At 43.7% G+C, this 22,072-nt stretch overlaps 1 protein-coding gene across 5 annotated transcripts in view; it reads right to left on the bottom strand.

Annotated features, from left to right (window-relative positions):
- Positions 1 to 22,072, bottom strand: part of LOC144773613 (transient receptor potential cation channel subfamily M member 2-like) — a 1,994,366-nt gene that overhangs the window by 172,766 nt on the left and 1,799,528 nt on the right. For 4 of the 5 annotated variants that reach the window (XR_013600026.1, XR_013600027.1, XM_078658754.1 and 1 more), the window contains one exon: positions 20,767 to 20,872. Coding sequence is in view for 3 of the 5 variants with exons in the window: in XM_078658754.1 (XP_078514880.1) it covers positions 20,767 to 20,872 (106 nt within the window). In the remaining 2 variants the exon portion in view is untranslated. Of the gene's footprint in view, positions 1 to 2,534; positions 2,887 to 20,766; positions 20,873 to 22,072 lie in introns of those variants that run through there. The other variant, XM_078658756.1, reaches the window with a different exon arrangement.

The following is a 22,072-nucleotide window of genomic DNA, read 5'->3' as shown; positions in this document are numbered from 1 at the left end:
AGACATAACAGGTAGAGTATTCACCCAGGAGGGGGTGACTTTTCGCACTGCATGTCAAACAAAGCGTAATTCAGCGATTGTATCATATTCAACATTGCTAGATGCACCCAAATTATGTGTTATTCAAACAATAAAGCAGACACAAGGAGATGACGGACGGAGCACTGAAAGTTTTCAAACACTCACAGATCTGGGTTGAATCCATCATCGTTCTTTAGCTCACTTCGCCAACCCGGTTCAGACCCAGCCATATGCAAATCAGCCTTGACCCTCTTAGTCGTGGGAACAGTGCAGCCGGAACTGCTAAGCCAGGTCTTCCCTGGCCCAGAAACAAGCATCCTGGGAATGGTTTCAGGGTATCGGGGTAGCTCACTTTGACACTGGATTCAAGCCAGCCTGGCTGATGAGGGGACTTGCACTCCATCACGGCTGGCCACATTTTTCAACTTTGACCCAGTGTCACACAACTAGATGTCCGCGGTTGGCCCTTTGATCTTTCTGCTAGTTTTTACTAAAATATTTTTAAATGTTGTGACTCTTGTGGTAAACCCGGACAGGGATTATGGTCTACTGGTTGACCAGGCCTAACACGCCAGTCAACCAACAACCCAATTTCTCACATACATTCAAGGCACTACATAGCTTGGGTGCCACCTACCTGAACAGTCACATCTCCTTTAGCCAACCCTCCACTCCACATACACTTCTACTGCTACACATTCCAAACATACACTCAAGCAGATTAGGCAGATGTATATTCTGTTACATAACTCCTAAAGATTGGAGAGGTCTCCCACTTCACATCCGAGCCACCTCTTCTCTTCTTAAAAAAACTGAATACCTGGCTTTTTAATTAAGCCAACTGACCCACCTGGTGCTGACCCACCTGCTCAGCACCAGGATACCCTCATGGATGATAGTGTGCTTTACAAATACACATATTGTCTACTGCATAAACTACAATTTGGCAAATATAATTACCATTCATCTCCCATGTATTCTGCCACCCAATTGCTCTCCCTTTTACTTATCCTTATCCAACGTCTGATTAACTCTAAGACACATCACCATATAGAGTACCTCAAGTAAACCAGGTAAAGTAGGTTCTACTTACAGTGAAACACACATGGGCCAAAGGAGCACTTTACAATAAAGGGAATGTGGAGGGGTTTCTACCAAAATAACTGTTATATTCCATAACCTAGTAAATTGTACACTGTCACTTTAAGTAAATTGTCTTTCTCAGCTGTCTTGCTCAGCTGACTCTATGCTTATGATGTCATCCGCTTCATGTACATGATAGAATGTTATGATTCAACACTTGAGAAACTGTACACTCTGGAGATGCTGGCAGATGACAAGCTGTGTAGATTTTATCTATTAAAAATTCCCAAGACCTTCCTGACTATGTTATCATGGGTCTCATCATCCACAGCATGAATTAAAACATCGTCTTGAAAAACTAAGACACCCTTAATATCTCTCAAAAGATTCTGCATCACCCTCTGAAAAACAGAAGCCGCTGAGGCCAGTCCAAAGGGCATTCTTTTGTAGCCCTTTGGAACCATCCTCAATTCTTCAGAATTTCCAACCTCTTCAACCATCTGCCAACCTCCATCTTCAACTCATCAAAGAATCTATATTCAACTTTTATTCTTCAAAGGAACCTTTCGAACTTTGTTCAACCCTACTTCAGAATAATATACCTTTCAACTCCAGATAAGTGACTATTTACATTTTAACTCAACTTCTGCTGTACTTCAACTGTTAGCGTTTTGTCCTCTAAACTTCAAACCTAACACGCCTGCAATTATCTCTGTGCGCGTCTGTCAAAGAGCGAGCCAGTGGCATGTGTATGCTTTTTCTCAAAGAGCGAGCGAGCGAATCGTCCTAATGTTAAAATGCCCGTTTTATTATTTCTGCCGCTCAAGTCAATCTGCGCTTATTGACACCAGCTGCGCATTCACTCTGCTTCGTGTTATTTGACTTTTGCCACGAATGAAAGCACGTTCATGGGACAGAGCCGCTTGTATGCTTTGTTTATATTGGGCATTAATTGAGCGGTGTCCTCGCTTTCACACGCGCACGCAGTCAAGCGCCAGCAGTAAGATCTGTAATTGAACGGTGTCCTCGCTTTTATGCGCGCACGCAGTCAAGCGCCAGCGAGAGGATCTTAACTGCATCACCGCTCTGCTTACTTTTGAACTACATTAAAGCGGCGTCCTCGCTCCCATGCGCACGCACAGTCAGGCGCCAGCAACGTTCCCGTTTTGTTGTGATTCAAAGCCCTACAAGAGAGCGCGCACGAAGCTGTGATCCCACCAAGGAGAACCATCATGTGAAAAACACTCCAAAAGAACACGAAGAGATTCTACTTTTGTTGCAGAGCAACGTTCTTTTCCTTTTGTTTTCAACAATCCATGTTTTTGTGTTTTGACAATCACTTACTATTCAACATTCTTTGCTGAAAATTCCTTTCCCACGATATATTTTCAAGGAAATACTATGACATCTTCATTTTTTTCAACAAAGGAATAGTTTTTGACAAAGAAGCAATTCTACAATAACATTTCAAGAGCACATCTCTACAAAGTCAGCAAAGAAACTACTCAATGATTTAACAAAGAGACAATTCTACTATAACTTTTCAAGGGTGCATTTCTACAAAGTCAACAAAGAAATTATTCAATTGTAACAGTTCAAGGGTGCATTTCTACAAAAATAATTTCTTTTTGTTCCTTTTTTTTTTCAATATGTCTGCACTACAATCCATCAATGCTCCTCCTGCTTTCCTTGATACTCCAGGAGATCCTCCTGTGAAATGGGACATTTGGTTTGACGCATTCGAAACATATCTAGGCGCTATTGGTGCCTCAAGGTTTGGTCCTGAAAAAAAAAAATGTCTTTTATTGCATTCTCTTGGTTTTGAAGGTAGATCTATTTTCAAACACCTACCTGACCCTCCTGTAGACTATGTGGTCATAGATGAGTATCAGACCACTATTACTAAACTTAAACTAAGGTTTGACAAAAAGCCTAATTTAATTGTTCTTAGACATAAATTTTTTATGAGGAAGCAATCTGAATGTGAGGATGTAGATTCTTATTTTTCCACTCTAAGGAAACTAGCTTCTGTCTGTAAGTTTGAAAATTTTACTGAGCAGTTGATCCGTGATCAGTTCGTTAGCCATTGTAAAGACAAGCAGACTAGACAAAAGCTACTTACTATGGACAACCCCACTCTCGATGAGACTATCAAAGTTGCTAAAAGTATTGAAACTTCTCATGTTTCTCTTAAAGAATTAGAAGACAAACCATTAGATAGTATCAATTTTGTTGGTAATGCTAAAAAGGGTAAGAGTAAACTCGTTAAAACTGCTAACAATTTTCCTCCCAAATTCAAGGATAATACCCCTTCAAGATTTAAGGATACTGTGTCTGTACCAAACAATGTATGCTTGCGTTGTGGAAATTCAGTTCACAACAAGGGTTCGAAATGTCCTGCTATAAGTTCTACGTGTAACTATTGCAAAAAAAATAGGACATTATGCCACTGTTTGCTTAAAGAAAAAGTTTCAGAAGAAAACTATAGCTTGTGTTTTAGAATCAGATGATGACTCAGACTCTGAAACTATTTCCGTTGTCACTGATCATACAGATTCTGATGGGACATCGATACCCCTCACTGGTGATCCTTCTACCTGTGTAGATCCCATTGTAGAGATACTTGTTGGTGATAAGAAACTTAATCTCTTAGCGGATTCTGGTGCAAGGATTACCATAATTACCAATGAATTATTTAGTGAGACATGGGGTGATAGAGCACTTTTCCCTCCTGACAGAAAACCTATTTCTTATCAAAAACGTAAAATTCCTCTTTTAGGATTTTTCGAAGATTACCTGGAGTTTAAGGGTAGGAGAATCAGGGGCAAAATTTATGTAGCTGTAGATGGACTCAACATTCTAGGTTGGTTTCATCAGGGTCTATTTGGAATGCAACTTAGACCAGGGATGAAAGAACAAGTTTTACTTGTATCTTGTGAAGAAGAAAACACAAGGTGGGTCAATGAATTTCCTTCCGTGTTTAGTGATCGGCTTGGGAAGATAGTAGGTTTCAAACACAAAATAATTGTTAAGGATGGTGCTACTCCCATCAAACACAAACTTAGGAGTGTTCCTTTTAGAATTAAGGAAGATCTTAATAAGGAAATCACTATGCTCTGCAAAAAGGGAATCATAGAACCCACAGAGTCTTCACTATGGTTATCCCCTTTAGTTGTTGCACGGAAGAGAGATGGAAAACTCAGAGTTTGTGTGGACCTTAGGTCCTTAAACAAGGAAATCTGGGTTGACTCCCATCCTCTACCCAAGATTACAGACCTTTTTACCAGCATCAAAGGCGCTAAGATTTTCTCAAAGTTAGATCTGGCTAGTGCCTACCATCAAATAGAACTTCACCCTGAATCTCGTTCACTAACAGCTTTTGTGTCACCACTTGGTACCTTCCGCTACAAAAGAATGCCCTTTGGACTGGCCTCAGCGGCTTCTGTTTTTCAGAGGGTGATGCAGAATCTTTTGAGAGATATTGAGGGTGTCTTAGTTTTTCAAGACGATGTTTTAATTCATGCTGTGGATGATGAGACCCATGATAACATAGTCAGGAAGGTCTTGGGAATTTTTAAGGAAAATGGTGTTGTTTTGAAGACAGAGAAGTGTAAATTCAGTTCCAGTGAGATTGAATATCTTGGTCATTTACTTTCTTCTGAAGGGATTAAACCTAGGCAAGGGTTAATTGAGGCTATCATGAAGGCACCAGTACCTAAAGATAGATCTGGTGTTAAGTCTCTACTTGGATTGTTGGAATATTATTCGAGATTCGTGCCTGGGTATGCGTCAATTGTTAGACCCATTAGTAATTTGCTTAAATTTTCTACAAAGTTCGCATGGACAGATGAATGTGATTGTGCTTTTATGGAAGTTAAGGACATTTTGAAGAAGGGTGATGCTCTCACTCCATTTCACCCAGATTTGCCATGTTACATTACCGTAGATGCGAGCAAGGTGGGTCTAGGAGCGATTCTTACTCAACGTTCTGGTGAAAGAGAATTTACAGTTGCTTTTGCTTCCAGGGTGCTAAGGAGTGCTGAGATTCAATACTCGGTTATAGAGAAAGAGTTACTAGTGTGTGTGTGGGCTATTGACAAATACCGACCTTATGTTTGGGGTAGGCCTTTCAATTTGATTACTGATCACAAGCCATTGGTGTCTATTTTGTCTGCTGGTCCCAGTAAATGTTGTACACCCAGGATCACAAGAATGGTTACCAAGTTACTTCAATATCAGTTTAATGTCACACACATTTCAGGTGGGAAAACACACATGCAGATTTTTTGTCACGTTTTCCTCAGAATGATGGTGTGAGTGAAGGTACAGGTTTTATTGATTTGAATGATGAGGATGAGGAGGATTGTTTTGTGGCTTCAATAGATGTTCCTGTCCTAGCTGTGGGGTCTGAGGAAGATTGGAGAGAGTCTTTGTCAAAGGACATGGTTTTGCAAGAAGTGTTCGATTTTGTCAAGAATGGGTGGCCCAAGGAAAAGTCATTGTCTTCAGTGTTGCAACCATATTGGAAGATTGAGTCTGAAATTTCGATTGAAGACGGTTTGTTAGTGAGGTGTGACAAACTTATTCCACCTCATAGTCTCAGACTTGTTATCATGAAAGAGGCTCATGAGGGACACTTGGGTATCTCTTTAACTATACGTCGAGTACGACAAGATTTTTGGTGGCCAAGCATGGACAATGAGATTCGTACTTTTGTTGAGAACTGTCCAGTGTGTTCTGTGTCTGAAAAATCACTTAAAGTTGTTGTTCCTCCTTTGTCTCCTATTGAGTGTCCCACCAGTCCCTGGACCAAAGTTGGTATTGACATCATGGGTCCTTATGAAGTTTTGCCTCTAGGGATGAGGTTCATTATTGTCTTGATGGATTACACATCAAAATGGCCTGAGATCAAAGTTGTTAAGGATGTCAGTACTTCTACTGTAGTTAAGTTTCTCAAGGAAGTTTTTTTGAGAGAAGGATTTCCTGAATTTATAGTTTCAGACAATGGGACTCAGTTTGTTAGTTTTGAGTTCAAATCCTTCCTGGAGTCTTGTGGAATCAAGCACCTTAAGAGTTCACTTTATTACCCACAAACGAATGGTCTAGTTGAGAGGATGAATCGTGTTGTGGGTGAATGCATCAAGTGGGCAGTTGAGGGGAGGCATGATGTTTTTGCATCTCTTGAAAGTATGCTTTGGTCGTATAGGACGACACCGCACTCTTCCACGAACGTTTCCCCTTTTGAGGTATTGAGAGGGAGAAAAGCCAATACCAGTTTTAGACCCAGTTGGATGTCTAAATGGTCTTGTCCCTTAGTTGATATGGAGTCTGTTTTAGAGACAGTCAAATCTAATTCCATGTTGACACAAAACAAAGAGAAATGTTGGTTTAATCAGAAGAAAAATGCCAGGATGGTCCCGTTGTGTGTGGGGGATTTGGTGAGGGTAAGGAATTCTACTCACACAAAGAAAGGAAGGAGTAAATACAGTGAACCTATCAAGATAGTGAGAATTAGTGGAAATGCTGTTCAAGTTAAAGGAGGGTACTGGTGGAATATCTCGAAAATTGTAAAGGTTAAAGTTAATCTTGGACCCTCTAAAAAATGTGATATGCATGTCAATAATATGGATTCCTCTCGTAGGAAAAGTAGTAGATCTATTACTTTGCCTCATAAATTTCGTGATTAGCATCATTTTACTTTTTGTTGTATTATGTATTGTTTTTTTTTCATTTATTATTTTAGATGAATGCTGTTCTTGTTAAATGATAAATGCTTAATAGTTGTTTATCTTTTCCTTTGCTTTACTTTGTTTCGTTCGCTGGAAGGAAAGGAGGTATGTTATATTCCATAACCTAGTAAATTGTACACTGTCACTTTAAGTAAATTGTCTTTCTCAGCTGTCTTGCTCAGCTGACTCTATGCTTATGATGTCATCCGCTTCATGTACATGATAGAATGTTATGATTCAACACTTGAGAAACTGTACACTCTGGAGATGCTGGCAGATGACAAGCTGTGTAGATTTTATCTATGAAATCTCTTTTAATCCACTCATCTGACTCCTGGATTACTACAATAACCAGTCACCCATAGCTGACTCATCATCCTCCTGTGTGCTAACTTGCCATCAAGCACTCTCAGATGTGGAAAGGAGGTACAAATTATAGCGAGCATGGGGATAATCTACCTTACAGAAAGACATATAGGATGCTTCACCCTCAAATGCCCTGGGTGTATTCCAACATATAGTCAGTCAAATGGGGTGATTCCCCCTTACAGCGAAACATATGTTGATGTTCTGTGGTGCAGGATCTTTCTTACAGTGGGCGAGGTTAACACAATTGTTCTTGTCCTCACATTATACATTTTCTAACTTACAGGCACAAAGGGGCTTTATGAGCTGCTCCTCAATACCATTTCCCTATTCTTACCTGCTCCACTCTCTCTGCCCAAAACGGTCTGCCCCCACTCCATGCCCCACTACCCCTGCTCTGCCCTCTTTCCCTCTGCAGGGCCTATTGCAATTGCTGGAGAGTCCACTGTGCACCAACTGCCCGGCGTTCTGCATCCAGGTTTCTGTATGACTCGGCTACTCGCCCATTTTGCACTCCTCTCAATGGCTTATTATTCTTTTTGCATTGCATCTTTCCTAAAATTTGTTGCTCCCAATTTCTGTTCGGTGGTTTACACTGTGTGAGTTACAAAAGACAGCACAAGAAACATCTGCCCGTGATCAGGAAGCAGGGTCATGTTTTTTGTCTTCTACAGTTTGTCACTACACAATTTGCTGCACAGGATAATGAACAGATGGTTCTCAGAGCTGGAGACCGCCACAGACACCAGTACCATCACCTTTTGTGTGCGAGGCCCTTGCAGGGATGAACTGACTTGTCAGGACACTACAGGGAGGCTGGATACCATGAAGGCATGTTACTGGAGTCCCCCATTCCCTCTTTCTAGTCCCAGGTGCTGTAAGCGGTGTTGTGACTAGCAGTAGCCTATGTTTACCACTGATACTCACTCCATAGACTCTGCAAGAGCACCAGCCAGTTGCTGATGCTGGCGGTGAAGCAGACAATGCAGCTAGCGGAGGTGTAGTTCTGCTGTGGTACAATAGTCATGGAAAAAGTGTGGTAGTACATATGAAGATTGTAAAAGCATGTTTGAACGTGGAGCCTGGGCCAAGTGTTAGATCTGCAATGCTGCTCCCATGCGTTGGGGCAAACATAAATACTAACATTTTAAATTCCATTGCAGTGCAAGGAAACTTCTCAGTCCATGCACTGCAGTGAAAGCATTCCATAGGTGAACACATGCACCTAATTCACCAATGAAATAGCTGGAGCCCAATAAAGAAGAAATGGTCTATCAGCTGACCCAAAATGTGAATGACACTTTCAACAAGCCATGGCTGAAGGAGGAGGGAAGCCAAAGCAACCAATGTCCTTATGGCCTCAAACCCTCTTCCCTATGTCCAGCCTCGACCCCTCCCAATCCAGATTCCGCAGCAACCACAGCACTGAGACCGCTCTACTCACCACCACAAACCACATCCACACCCTCCTCGACCAAGGACACACCGTCGCCCTGATCCTAACCAACCTCTCTGCAGCCTTCAACACTTTCTCCCACTGCACACTCACCATCAGACTCCAAAATGCCGGCAAACAGGGTACCTCCCTCGACTGGCTCCGCTCCTTCCTCACTGGCAGACCACAAAAAATCAGACTTCTACCCTTCCTCTCGGAACCCACTGAGATCAACTGCGGAGTACCCCAAGGATCATCGCTCAGCCCCCGCTCTTCAACATCTACATGGCCCCCCTCGCCACCATCATCAGACAGCATATACTCAGCATATTATCCTACGCCAACAACACTCAGCTCATCCTCTCCCTAACCAAGGACCCCTTCACCACCAGACTCAACTTCCAGGAAGGAATGAAGGACATCGCATCCTGGATGAGAAGAAGCTGCCTGAAGCTCAACTCGGTCTTTGTCCTTGGACCCTCCCCCTCTGCATGGGACAACACCTGATGGCCCACTGCCCTCGGCAGCCCTCCCACCCCCACTGACCACGCTGGAAACCTCGGCATCATACTCAACTCCTCCCTCTCCATGACCCGCCAGGTCAACGCTGTCACCTCCACCTTCTTCAACACCCTCTGTATCCTCCGAAAGACCTTCAAATGGATCTCCTCGAATCAAGGAAGACTGTCACCCATGCACTCATTACATGCAGACTGGATTACGGAAACGCCCTCTACGCTGGGTCCAACAAGTCTCTGCTCCACAAACTCCAGACCATACAGAACACCACAGCCAGATTCGTCCTCGGCATCCCTCGACACGAACACATCATCCAACACCTGCGTAACCTCTACTGGCCCGTTGGGAAGAGAGTAACTTTCAAGGTACTCACCCACGCCTAAAAACGCTTCCACAACACTAGCCCCCATATCTCAACGATAGAATCTTCTTCCACATTCCCAAGAGGAACCACCAAACTGCCGCCCTTGCCAAACCCCCACGCATCCGCAGAGCAAAAACGGATGGAAAAACCTTCCCCAACATCACGGCAAAGACCTGGAACATGCTCCCTATCGGCATCAGACGCATCCCCAACCTGCACATCTACAGGAAGCCCTCAAGACCTGGGTCTTTGAATGACCGGAGCTGCCACCGCGCCTTGAGACCCTTACGGGTGAGTAGCATGCTTAAAATTCACGGATTGATTGATCCATTCTTGAAATAGGATATTGCAGACAGCTAAACCAGTATGTATCGAAGAATTGAGAGTAATATATCAGGAACTTAGTTTAGATAACAAGTGAGTTACTCAGTTTTTTATTTAAGGCATGCAACATCTTCAAATTCTTTCCAAAATACAGCATGGTGAAGGAAAATGTGTTAACTCATAAAAAACATACAAGCAAATGAGTAAAAATACATCAATCATTAAGTGTGAGAAGTGTAGAATAATAGAGGAGAACAACATTTCTTCAATCTCGGATATTTCACGAAAGTTGAACTCCTGAAAGTACATTTCCACAGACTGTCTCTCCAGAGTAAACTCTAACACTCACTGTTCTTCCAGCAGCAGTTCATGACAAACTTGGAGTTCTGGACTTTTTGGTTCCGTCCAGAGGTGTCAGGGACAACACCCGAAGACCCCGGAGTTCAACCTGTCTCGGTGCACAAACAAACAGAAACACAGGCTTCTCGATGGTGGCGTCAAAGACCAAAGGTTTATTACTGCAGGGACACAGAAGTCACAGAAACTGCACACGGGCAGTGTCTAGGAGCCTGTTCAATTTGTACAAAGAGGGTTGTTCCTTATATACTAAATATTCTGCTCGGGGCAAATTCTTTACATGTTACCACAGTTCTAAACATTCGTGTCTTAAACAATAAATATTTGGCGTTGCACAGGAATCGTCAACAGTATCTGATGTCAAAACATTACGAATGAGGGGTTCCCACTAGTCCATCATAATCCCATGTCAATTCTTCATTCAAGACCCGGACCGCCTCATCGTAAATTTCGTTACCTCCCCCTAATAAAGGCCCAGAAGGAAAAGAGCAGAGCCAGGTGTGGAAGATAGAAAGACAGGATAAGAGATGTTTGTGGGTCGTAAATGGGCACGGTTACCAGCTTCGGCCGCCTAATCATGATCAGGCCAACGAACACAAGAACCAGTATAGCAGGACTGGCCTCAGGCTGGGGAGGCAGCTCTTGCCGAGTCATGCTGCCACAGCGTTGCTGGCCTAAGGTGCACGTGTCACTCGCAAGGTGAATCGCCGGCTAAAGCCTACGTGTCCTTAAATGAAAAAGAGGTCATTGTGTGTCCATTGACTATGTGAGGGCAAGGAATACAAAATGGCTTCCGTGTTCTAAGATGGATGCCATGGGTAGAACAGAAATGTGTTTGTAACTGGAGTGCTCTTGCTCGTAGCATAGCGAAAACACCAGGATATACTAAATGGATCATTTGCGGTTCACTGATACCAAAATTATGTATTTACGACAATGTTACAAACACGAGTAAAATCGTCACGGAACCTCAGACCCTCCTTTTGCCCTTACATAGGCAATTACTCAGTCTATGTCAGAGTCAGAGTCTAATTCTATGCTCATTAGGTCAGTGACATGTTGTTGTATCATCATCCTGTCTCGTGCCTTTTCTCCTAATGCAGGTGGTTTTCTGAAACAGGTTGCAGCACAGAGACTACACAGAGCGGGACCACATTGGATAATAAGACAGCACGAGAACAGAAATACTAGGATGACACCAATGACCATCAGAACCTTCCATCCCCACGCTGATACCAGAGTCCAAAACCACTCCATGAAGGACCAGTTTCCCTTATCTACGTGTATAGAGTCGGAAATCTTGTGTAGCTTAGAGATTGCTTCATAGACTGTTGGAGCATTATTTGGAATAAAGACACAGCAGCTCGATTGGATCATTCTGCATACCCCACCTCGATCTGCAAGTATTACGTCTAGAACCATACGGTTCTGCAACGTCATGAGACGATCCGCCTGCAGCTCAGCTGTTAAGTTACTAAGGGCACCAGCAGTTTCTGTAATAGTAGATTCAACTACCCGTGTTAGTTGACGTAGATTTCTACTATTTGCCATAGGCCCCCAAAACGGAAGGAAACCTTTGAAAAAGTCTCCAGCTTCTTGACCAGCGGTATCTTCCTTGCTGAAGACACCTCTTGCTACTCTGGTCTTGTGATAATCTGAAGAAGCAGTGTATGTCGGAGGTAACAATCGAGCAATATAACATGAACCTGAGAAGTCAGCAGGCAGCCATGTATAAGCTCTGTCCTGACAGATGAAGTAGGTACCCCTAGCAGTCAGAAAGGCAGGGGAGGAGTTAGACGGAAATACGTAAGTCTCAACGCACTCACTCCTCCCTAGCTGAGCTCTCGGATTTCTCCCATTTCCTTGCAAACAGACTTGACCTCGGTGAGGCACGACCCAAACTGAAGTGGAGCTTTTACGCTTGCTTTCTCCCAAACTAAGGCAATACTCTGTAGAGTTCCAACTCAAATACACCCGTAATTCATCTCTAGGGTAAGATGGAGTATTATTGACGTCTTTAATCATATCAATAATTCCCTGGACTAAAGCTTTGTTGGCTGAGTTGTATTTAGTGGACCGTGGTGGACGCGGAGGATAGGTCTCAAGGGCATATGAAAAAATGGTCTGAAAGGCCTGAAATGATCCATTGTAGCTAAAAGGCAAGACTAAATAGGGAATGCCTTTATCCATAGTGTGAGGTATCAAGCCGCACACCCAGCAGTCTGTAGTATTGACTACCAGTTGGTGTTGATGCAAGAGCTGTACAAATGTATTGTTAATAAATTCTGAGCGTCGAGCTTGTTCGTGTTCAGGAAATGAGTGAAAAGAATGCATAGAAGAAACCGTAGAAGTAGTAGGATCAAGGGGAGGTACTGTAGTTACTGGCATAAAAATCAAATGTACACCAAAGATGATTCCACCCACCAACGTTATCAAAACGATTAAAAACGTAACTGCACATTGCATTAGAAAGCATTTGCTGTGAAGTATTCAGTACAGTCTATTTCTGCGAACATAAATTACATTTTTTCGTTGCAGCTCAGGAAGCTCCATCTTCTACGACCGTTCGCGACCACTGATGATGTGTACGTAGATGAAAATGCCTCTATCAGCCCTGGGAGTTCCCAGAACTAACAGAAAGATCGACCTTGTGTCTGACCCCCGCAGATTCAACTAGGCACACAGCCACGACCCTACGGCTACCCAGACGGCAAGGCAATTTTAAAACAAAAAGAAACAATACAAAGTATTAGCAAACTTCCTGGCTGGAGGCAATGTATAGCAAATTCAAATCTGAAAATAGGCAGTTTCCTGCTTTATTTGTCCATATTGCGAGAACGTAAGTTGTATCTCAGTTTTGCAGGAGCTGTCTGATCTGGAAACAATGTATTTTCAGCTGACGTTGCAATGTTCACGTCCGCAGATGGCAAATGTCCTTTTGGTGCAGATGGCAAATGTTCAGGGTTCAAAAGAGCAGTTTCAGGAGGAGAGTCAGAATTTGGTGAATCCGTGATCAGTTCTGCATCGCTGAAAGGCATGAACCTGGGGATTTGTTCTGTTTCAGAGGCACCGATTCCTTTCTTTACCCAGTTGTCGTAAGGAAGTGGCAGAGGCACACGTTTGACGTGTGTCGTATGGATCCAGTTTTTCCTTCCGGCCACACGAATAGCAGTTCTCGTTGCTAGTAGGACTTGGAAAGGGCCAATGAATCTGGGCTGAAGATTTTTCGTTCTTGCAAAATTTCTGATGACCACCTGATCACCCGGTTTCAGCTGATGGCCTGGACTCTCCGGTGGCTTTGGCAATGCATCGAAAACCTGTTGGTGAATAAGACTCAATTTAGCAGTCAAGTCGAAAAGGTAATCAATTAACATTGGGTATTCCAGCTGCTTGAATTCTTTTGGTCTAGGTACCCCCCAAACATTTGCAGGACGACCAAAAACTATTTCATAAGGACTAAGCCCTACTCTAGAATGTACGGTTGCTCTTGTTGATAGCAAAGCCAACGGCAATGCGTCTGGCCAGGACAAACCCGTGGATGCTTGTATCTTAGCAAGTTTCAGTTTAAGGGTGCCATTGTAACCCTCGACTAAACCCGCGGACTGGGGATGATTCGCACTATGAAACTTCTGTCTAATCCCTAGGCCGGCACACACACTCTGCATAACTTTCCCTACGAACTCACTTCCGTTATCTGACCATACAATCCGTGGCATTCCGTATCTGGGGAAGTATTCTTTAAGAAGAATTTTGGCAGTGGATAAGGCAGTATTGTCCTTTAGCGGGTATGCTTCGATCCATCTGGAGAAAGCACAAACTACCACTAGGACGTATTTCAGGTTATTACAACGATCCATGTGAATGAAGTCTAGCTGGATCACTTCAAAGGGGCAGGAAGGAGGAGCGAAGTGACCTGTAGGTGTGGGGATTCCCTTGCCAGGATTATGCATCAAGCATACCATACAATTTCTCACCACTCTCTCTGCACACTTACTAATCCCATCATTCTTCCAGACCGGAGCCAACATCTTACAAATCCCTTTTGAACTGATGTGCGCTGTTCCATGTGCCATCGTTACTACTGCAAGCACATACGCATCAGGCAACATCCAACACTGTTGTTCCGACAAGTCAATCCAACACCCACTCGAGTCCAATTTACCCGTGCTCTCTCTCCATGCAAGTTTTTCCTCCTCAGTCGCCTCTTTCTGAATTTCCTTCACGCTTTCCACTGTGTCTTCACACATTCCAGACTCAGAAATCCATCTTGCAGACGTTGCAACATACATTCTACTCATCATATTTCTAGCTGTCTGTTTTGCAGTCTCATCGGCAAAAGCATTCCCACGACCAACATCATCCGTGATTGCTTTATGAGCACTGCATTTCACAATCGCAACTTCAGTCGGCAAGGTTAGAGATTCCAACAAGTCATTAACTAGCTGACCATGTTGAATCTTAGTCCCATGGGACGTAATGAAACCTCTCTCTTTCCACAAACGGCCAAAACTATGGGCCACGCCGAACGCGTACTGACTATCTGTGAACACATTCACTCTCTTTCCCTTAGCTAAAACGCACGCTCTTGTTAGCGCGATCAATTCTGCAGCCTGGGCAGAATTCTGACTCACTCTTGCAGTCTCCACAATCGTACTCAAAGTCGTTACTGCATAAGCAGCAGTCACATCACCATTCTCCAATTTGAAGCAAGACCCATCAACATACAGCGTGCCATCTGGATCTGACAATGGAGTGTTTTTTTAGATCAATACGTCCTTTGGTTTCTTCTTCAGTTTTGAAACAACAGTCGTGTGGTTCGGAATCACTCGACTCTTGGCTAGTCGGCAACAATGTTGCTGGATTCAATACATTGCATCTTTTGATCTGAATATGACTAGCTAACAGTGTCAGTTCATAACCTGATAATCTAGCACTGGTAAGGTGTTGCGTCTTGGTTCGGTTCATGAGTGTATCCACAGCATGAGGAACCATAACTACTAGCATGTTGTTCATTACTAAACCAGCAGATTGTCGAATGGAAGCTGCAGCTGCGGCTGTAGCTCTCAAGCAACTAGGCAATGCTCTGGCTACCGGATCTAACGTTGATGAAAAATACGCACAAGGGCGTTGTTTATCACCAAATTTCTGCGTCAAAACACTCAATGCACAACCTTCTCTCTCGTGGACATAGAGCGTGAATGGCTTACTGTAGTCGGGTGTACCCAATACAGGTGCTGAACACAGTGCATTTCGTAACTCAGAAAAACTCTGCTGACATTCTGCAGACCATGGTACCGGACTCGGAACACCTTTCCCAGTCAAGGCTACCAATGGTTTTGCTAAAAGAGAAAAATTTGGGATCCATTGCCTACAATATGAGGTAATACCTAAAAAGGCACGTACTTCTCTCTGCGTGCTAGGAACATTCATCTGTGTAATTGCTTTTATTCTCTCTGGGGTCAACTTCCTTCCCTCCTTTGACAAGAGATGACCTAGGTAGGTCACTTCTTGGCAGCAGTATTGCATTTTTGAAGGTGACACCTTGTGATTCAAATCTGACAAGTGATGCAATAAAGAAATCGTAGCTGTTTTGCAAGTTTCTTTGTCATCAGCAGCCACTAGAAGATCATCGACATATTGTATTAAAGCAGAACCAAGAGGAAGTACGAAGGAATCTAACTGGCTTTTTAATGCTTGACTGTAAATGGATGGGCTTTCACAATAGCCTTGTGGAGCGCGTTTAAACCTAAAGCTTCGTCCTCCTAAAGAGAAACCGAAGATATCTCTGCTTTCTTCGGCTATCGGAATGCTGAAAAAGGCATTTTTCAAGTCGACAACCGAAAACCATGCTGCTGTAGCAGGAATCAACGTTAACAATGCAGTAATGTCTGGTACCACAGGAAACTGTGGAATCACAATTTTATTAACCTCTCTGAGATCAATTACAAACCTATATACTGGAGGTTTTGTAGGGTCAGTTCGTTTCAAAATAGGCAGTACAGGACTATTACAGACATTACCTCTAGTTTCTTCTATAACGTCTTTCTCAATCAGATCATGCACTATCAGTAGGAGCGCACGCTCACCTTCACTAGAGATTCTGTATTGTGGAATTCGTGGAAGTTTGACATTTGCTTTCAAAGTTACTACATAGGGTGGAATTTCCAATAGACCTACATCATTAGGACCAGTCGCCCAAAGAGTATCAGGGAGTGAACGCAGCTCTGGTAGGAGCGCATCCATCGACAAGTACATCGGAGAGATTATTCTTTTACCCAACGTAAGCTGTACTCCTGCTGGAGAACAGTACAATGTCGCGTACAGGCGTTTTAACAAGTCTAAACCAAGCAGATTTTCATTACAACCTGTCGTCAAAATCAGGGGTGCTTTCAATTGACAGGGTCCAACAGAAATAGACAAAGGACCAGAAACAGGGTTGTGAACAGGGGCGCCCGAAAAACCTACTGAAACGTTTGTTGAGCCAGACAAAGGTGCGCCAGGGAGTTTCGCATGTATGATAGAACTTTTTGCTGCACCAGTATCCAACAGAAACGGTTCGACTATACCTGATGTTGCTACTGCGACATAAGGCCCACTCTGATCTACTGGAACTGATACTACTCCCTCTCTTTGTCCATGGCTGTCCTAGTACTCACTTTGCTGACCTTCCTCACTAGCTTCATAATAGTCTTCAACATGATATTGTGGAGACTTATTCTGTTGGGCCGATTGTCCATTTCGCTGGTCGAAATAATTAGAAGGGCGATCACTCGTCTGCGGAGGCATAGCACCTCGTCCTCGACCTCTAGAGTTTTGCATAGAACTACCACGACCTCTCTGAGCTGCCGCAGCATTATTTTGTGCCCGAACTGGACACTCATTTTTGTAATGACCTTCCACTTTGCAATAAGCACATTGATTCCATTGGTATTGTGGTCTTTGAAAATTATATTCCGTTCTTTGATATGACCCTTGCTGCATATTCGTCTGATTCGTGCGAGGCGGATAAGCTTGCTGTAAAAGTACTTTAGTTTTTAAATCTTTCGTCTTTTTATCTGATTTTTCCTTCTCTTCTTTATCCCTATTTTCATAGTACTGGGCAGTCGCAAGTATTTGCGCAGTCGTAGAGACAGCCCACGCACTTTCAGAATTCTTTAATTTACCACTAAGTTCTGGTAACAGATTGTGCACAAATTTATCAACAAATAATCTCTGGCCTCCTTCTGTGCTCATATCCTGACCACTATGATCCACGAAAGTCTCCTCGAATCTTGTGAAGAAGTCTGAGACGCTTTCGTCTTTCTTCTGTTTGCACGCGGACAATTTGTCCCAGTTAACGCGCAATGCTGGCATCAAGGTTTTCATTAAATCGATTATTCTACCAGGCAAATTAGCAATTAGGGGTTCTGGTTTGGAACCACCTATTTGTTGACCATCCGCTGCAATTATAGCTGCCCAGTCACCACCTAGGGCAACTGGATGATTCTCTTTACGAATTTTAGCCCAAATTGGTTGTGGTACTACATTACCAAATAGCAGATCTATGTCAGCAAGATTCAATACACAAGCGTCAACCGTTTGAGCCAACTCTTTGTAGTACCCTGCAGGATTTTTACGCGGATCTGGCAAGGCCTGTTTCACTGCTAATACTTCAGCTCGTTTCCATGGAATATGTATCCATACTCTCTGGAATTGTGCCGGAGCGGCTGCAATACCAAGGTTTACATTAGCTTGCACAGCTTCACGCCAAATTGGTGGAACCTCTCTCATTGGGTATTGACGATTTTGTTTCGTACTGCGTTTCCCTGACTCTCTTGGTGAACGAAGGGATGAGTCGGTTCTATAACTTAGAACCAGTTCCATCGCTTCTTTTATATTTTGTCCAACTATCATACCTGCAGCAAACTCTTTCTGAACATTAATTAATTCTTCTAGATTTGATTCAGGGTCATCCTCTTCCAATTCCTCACGTAGAAGGAAACACATTTCATCGAACACATATCGTTGTGTCGGTTCATTCCATTGCATAAATGTATCTAATACATCTCGTACATTATATCTTCCAACTTTCGAAACCCATCTAAGAGCAGTGGAATCTAATATTCCTCTTTCTTCAGTACTGGGAAGCTGACTACGCCTCTGTACAGAGTCAGAGGTAGGAGTCTTAATCAGAGTTTTATAGAAGGGAGATAGAATATTAGAGACAGAATCAGTGATTCTCCGACGAACAGAAAGCGGAGTCATAATATTAGCAGAAGCAGTAAATAGAGTAGCAGTTGGAACAGATAGATTAGGAGCAGTAGGAGTAGCAGGAAAAATAGCTTGTGAACTAACAGGTGTGAGCGACACAGGCATAGGTAAAGAAGCCGGCAACCCTAGAAGAGGGGTTGTCGAAGGAACATTAATATTGACCACAGGAGGTACAGGAACTTGATTCAGGGGAGCGGGAACACCAGGTTGTCCAGCAACCGGTAATTGAACATTCGGTATAGGTGGAGCCGTAGCACCCTGTGCATACGGTGGGGGTGATCGTAACAAGTAAGACAACAGGGGATCCTTTTCAGGGTCCTCTATTATCTTAGCCGTACTCGATGGTAAAGCAGGATAGCACTTGTCCATCGCTAAATTACGCTCTCTATCGGCCACCTCCATCGCTTTCTCAGACTCGTTGAGTTGCAGCTGCCTAGCAGACTGTTCTAAAGTCAACTCTTGCTCTTTCTGTTCTTTCTTCAACTTTTTAATTTCTCTCTGTTTAGATTCTTTTCGCCAATAACGGAAAGAATCAAACATTGCCGGCCGGGCTTTCTTCTTAAACAACCTTCTTTCTAGATTATCGAGAACTTCAGGTTCAAAACTACCATGTAGTGGCCAACTAAGGACACCATCTTTCTCTGTGAAGCGGATCCATACCTCGTTATAAGAGATAGGGCCCACACCAAATTTGCAATATAGATCATAAAGGGGAGTTCCAATCGGAGGAACCAAACACGAGTCCTCCAACTGGGAATCACTGTTGCAACTAAAACAAGACAACATACAATTTTTCCGACTTACCATTTTATAATCCGGAACACAAAACAAACAAGACACAAACAGAAAAGATGCGCACTCGAACCAAGAACTTAGGCCTACCAGAACTGATAAATGTATCGATACCTGAACTGAACAGAATGATTATCGTAACCAGAATAACCAGTGATAATCTTACAGAACTGAGCTGAACTGAGAACTAAAAGGATTATCCAAACAGGAGCAACCCTCACAAAATACTTAACTGAGGTACTGAAGACGTCACCAAGGAGAAACCCGTCACGTCTCGCCGTACTAAGGACTGCACCTCGGGTCCAAGACAGGGCGACGGTCAAGGCAACAGACCACTGCAGCCGTCTGAACGGGAACCCTCGTGGAAGAGAACGTCGGGGCCACTTTTGCGATATGCCGGGATCGATGAAGTGGGGCGCCTCCCTCTGAAATCTTCACACGAAGCTCCTCGAACTCTTCAGGCTTTTGGACCGGTACCGAATGACGTCGCCCCACGTGGGCGCCAATTGGAGTTCTGGACTTTTTGGTTCCGTCCAGAGGTGTCAGGGACAACACCCGAAGACCCCGGAGTTCAACCTGTCTCGGTGCACAAACAAACAGAAACACGGGCTTCTCGATGGTGGCGTCAAAGACCAAAGGTTTATTACTGCAGGGACACAGAAGTCACAGAAACTGCACACGGGCAGTGTCTAGGAGCCTGTTCAATTTGTACAAAGAGGGTTGTTCCTTATATACTAAATATTCTGCTCGGGGCAAATTCTTTACATGTTACCACAGTTCTAAACATTCGTGTCTTAAACAATAAATATTTGGCGTTGCACAGGAATCGTCAACAGTATCTGATGTCAAAACATTACGAATGAGGGGTTCCCACTAGTCCATCATAATCCCATGTCAATTCTTCATTCAAGACCCGGACCGCCTCATCGTAAATTTCGTTACCTCCCCCTAATAAAGGCCCAGAAGGAAAAGAGCAGAGCCAGGTGTGGAAGATAGAAAGACAGGATAAGAGATGTTTGTGGGTCGTAAATGGGCACGGTTACCAGCTTCGGCCGCCTAATCATGATCAGGCCAACGAACACAAGAACCAGTATAGCAGGACTGGCCTCAGGCTGGGGAGGCAGCTCTTGCCGAGTCATGCTGCCACAGCGTTGCTGGCCTAAGGTGCACGTGTCACTCGCAAGGTGAATCGCCGGCTAAAGCCTACGTGTCCTTAAATGAAAAAGAGGTCATTGTGTGTCCATTGACTATGTGAGGGCAAGGAATACAAAATGGCTTCCGTGTTCTAAGATGGATGCCATGGGTAGAACAGAAATGTGTTTGTAACTGGAGTGCTCTTGCTCGTAGCATAGCGAAAACACCAGGATATACTAAATGGATCATTTGCGGTTCACTGATACCAAAATTATGTATTTACGACAATGTTACAAACACGAGTAAAATCGTCACGGAACCTCAAACTCATTGTTCACCATATACTAGGAGAGTCAATTTTGAATAAATCCCGACTTTCCTTCATATCTTACCCCTGGAAGTGTCCACTCTTTTGATGAACTATATTTTACTACCAGGAGCAGCAGCATCTTCTTTGAGTCTTTTTTGATAAAGGAACCAGCTTTGTCTACCTTCCAGCTGTAAAGAGAACAATATTACTTGGATATCTTTCAGAATAATGCATTCACAAAATACTCTTTCAAAGTAGCAATCAAACACAGGGCAAACCTTTAGTCAATCATTTATGCCCATGGTTTGTCAATCAACATAAAAAGAGGGAATTCTGGCACAATATAAATTCGGTAAAGTCAAAGAAGAGTCTCGATTTGAAGCTTCACCAAAAGAAAAGCCATAAAATATGGAATTATTTGAAGAGAATGGTCCAAGTCAGTATCATTGGTAGAAATTGCTTGCAGTTCCCTCCGCAAAACTGCATTCAAGTCAGCCCATGGAAAATGAATATAATTAGCAGTTTTCTCCAATGATTCTTCAGACAGATAACTGAACACTGCCTCATCCCATTCTCCCTCGCCGTCTCAGGCTAAGAATTCTTTCATAGGCTAGGTGCACAAGTTACTACTTGTGTAACGATATATCTGTAAGAGACATTAGTTAGTATTAGATTCCTTACCTTAGAATATCCCCAGGCGTCAGACTGGATCCGGAAATTTTTGCGTAGCAGTACCCTTGCGCGTTGGTAGACGTCGTCTGCGGCTCCGCGTCCGTCGTCGGCGTCGTGGGCGCCGTGATGACGTCGTCGGAGTACTTAGACGCCGCCTCCGAGTGCTGACGTCAGTTCTTTGACACAGCTTTTCCGCGCCAGAAACGCGGAGCCATGTTAAAAACCAACACTGGTGCCATTGAAACTAGGGCCCTGAAAGGGGATAACCCTAACCCTAGATATTGGTTCGCAGAACGCGGAGGATGGGTGGGTCGGTAAGGAATCTAATACTAACTAATGTCTCTTATCGTTACACAAGTAGTAACTTGCGCATCTGAAAGAGACACGTTAGTATTAGATTCCTTACCTTAGAATAGATACCCCAGCAATACCAACCCCGGTGGTGGGTCTGCGAACCAATAATCACACCAGAAAGTCCTGGAGGACGGAACGGCCAAAGAAGCCATCCCTCCGGACTTGGCTGTTCAGGCAGTAGTGTCTTACAAACGTGTGCAGCGATGCCCACGTAGCTGCCTGACAGATGTCTTGTAAGGGCACTCCCCTGCCCAGGGCAGGGGAGTGCCCTTAGCCCGCAATCCAACAGGGGGCTCCTTTCTAGCCAAGGAGTAGCATGCCTGGATACACAAGATGATCCACCGGGAGATGGTCCTCTTGTG

This window comes from Lissotriton helveticus, chromosome 8 (genome assembly GCF_964261635.1).
Source record: "Lissotriton helveticus chromosome 8, aLisHel1.1, whole genome shotgun sequence".
In the NCBI taxonomy this organism is placed as follows: Eukaryota; Metazoa; Chordata; class Amphibia; order Caudata; family Salamandridae; genus Lissotriton; species Lissotriton helveticus.
This window is presented reverse-complemented; position numbering and strand designations above follow the sequence as displayed.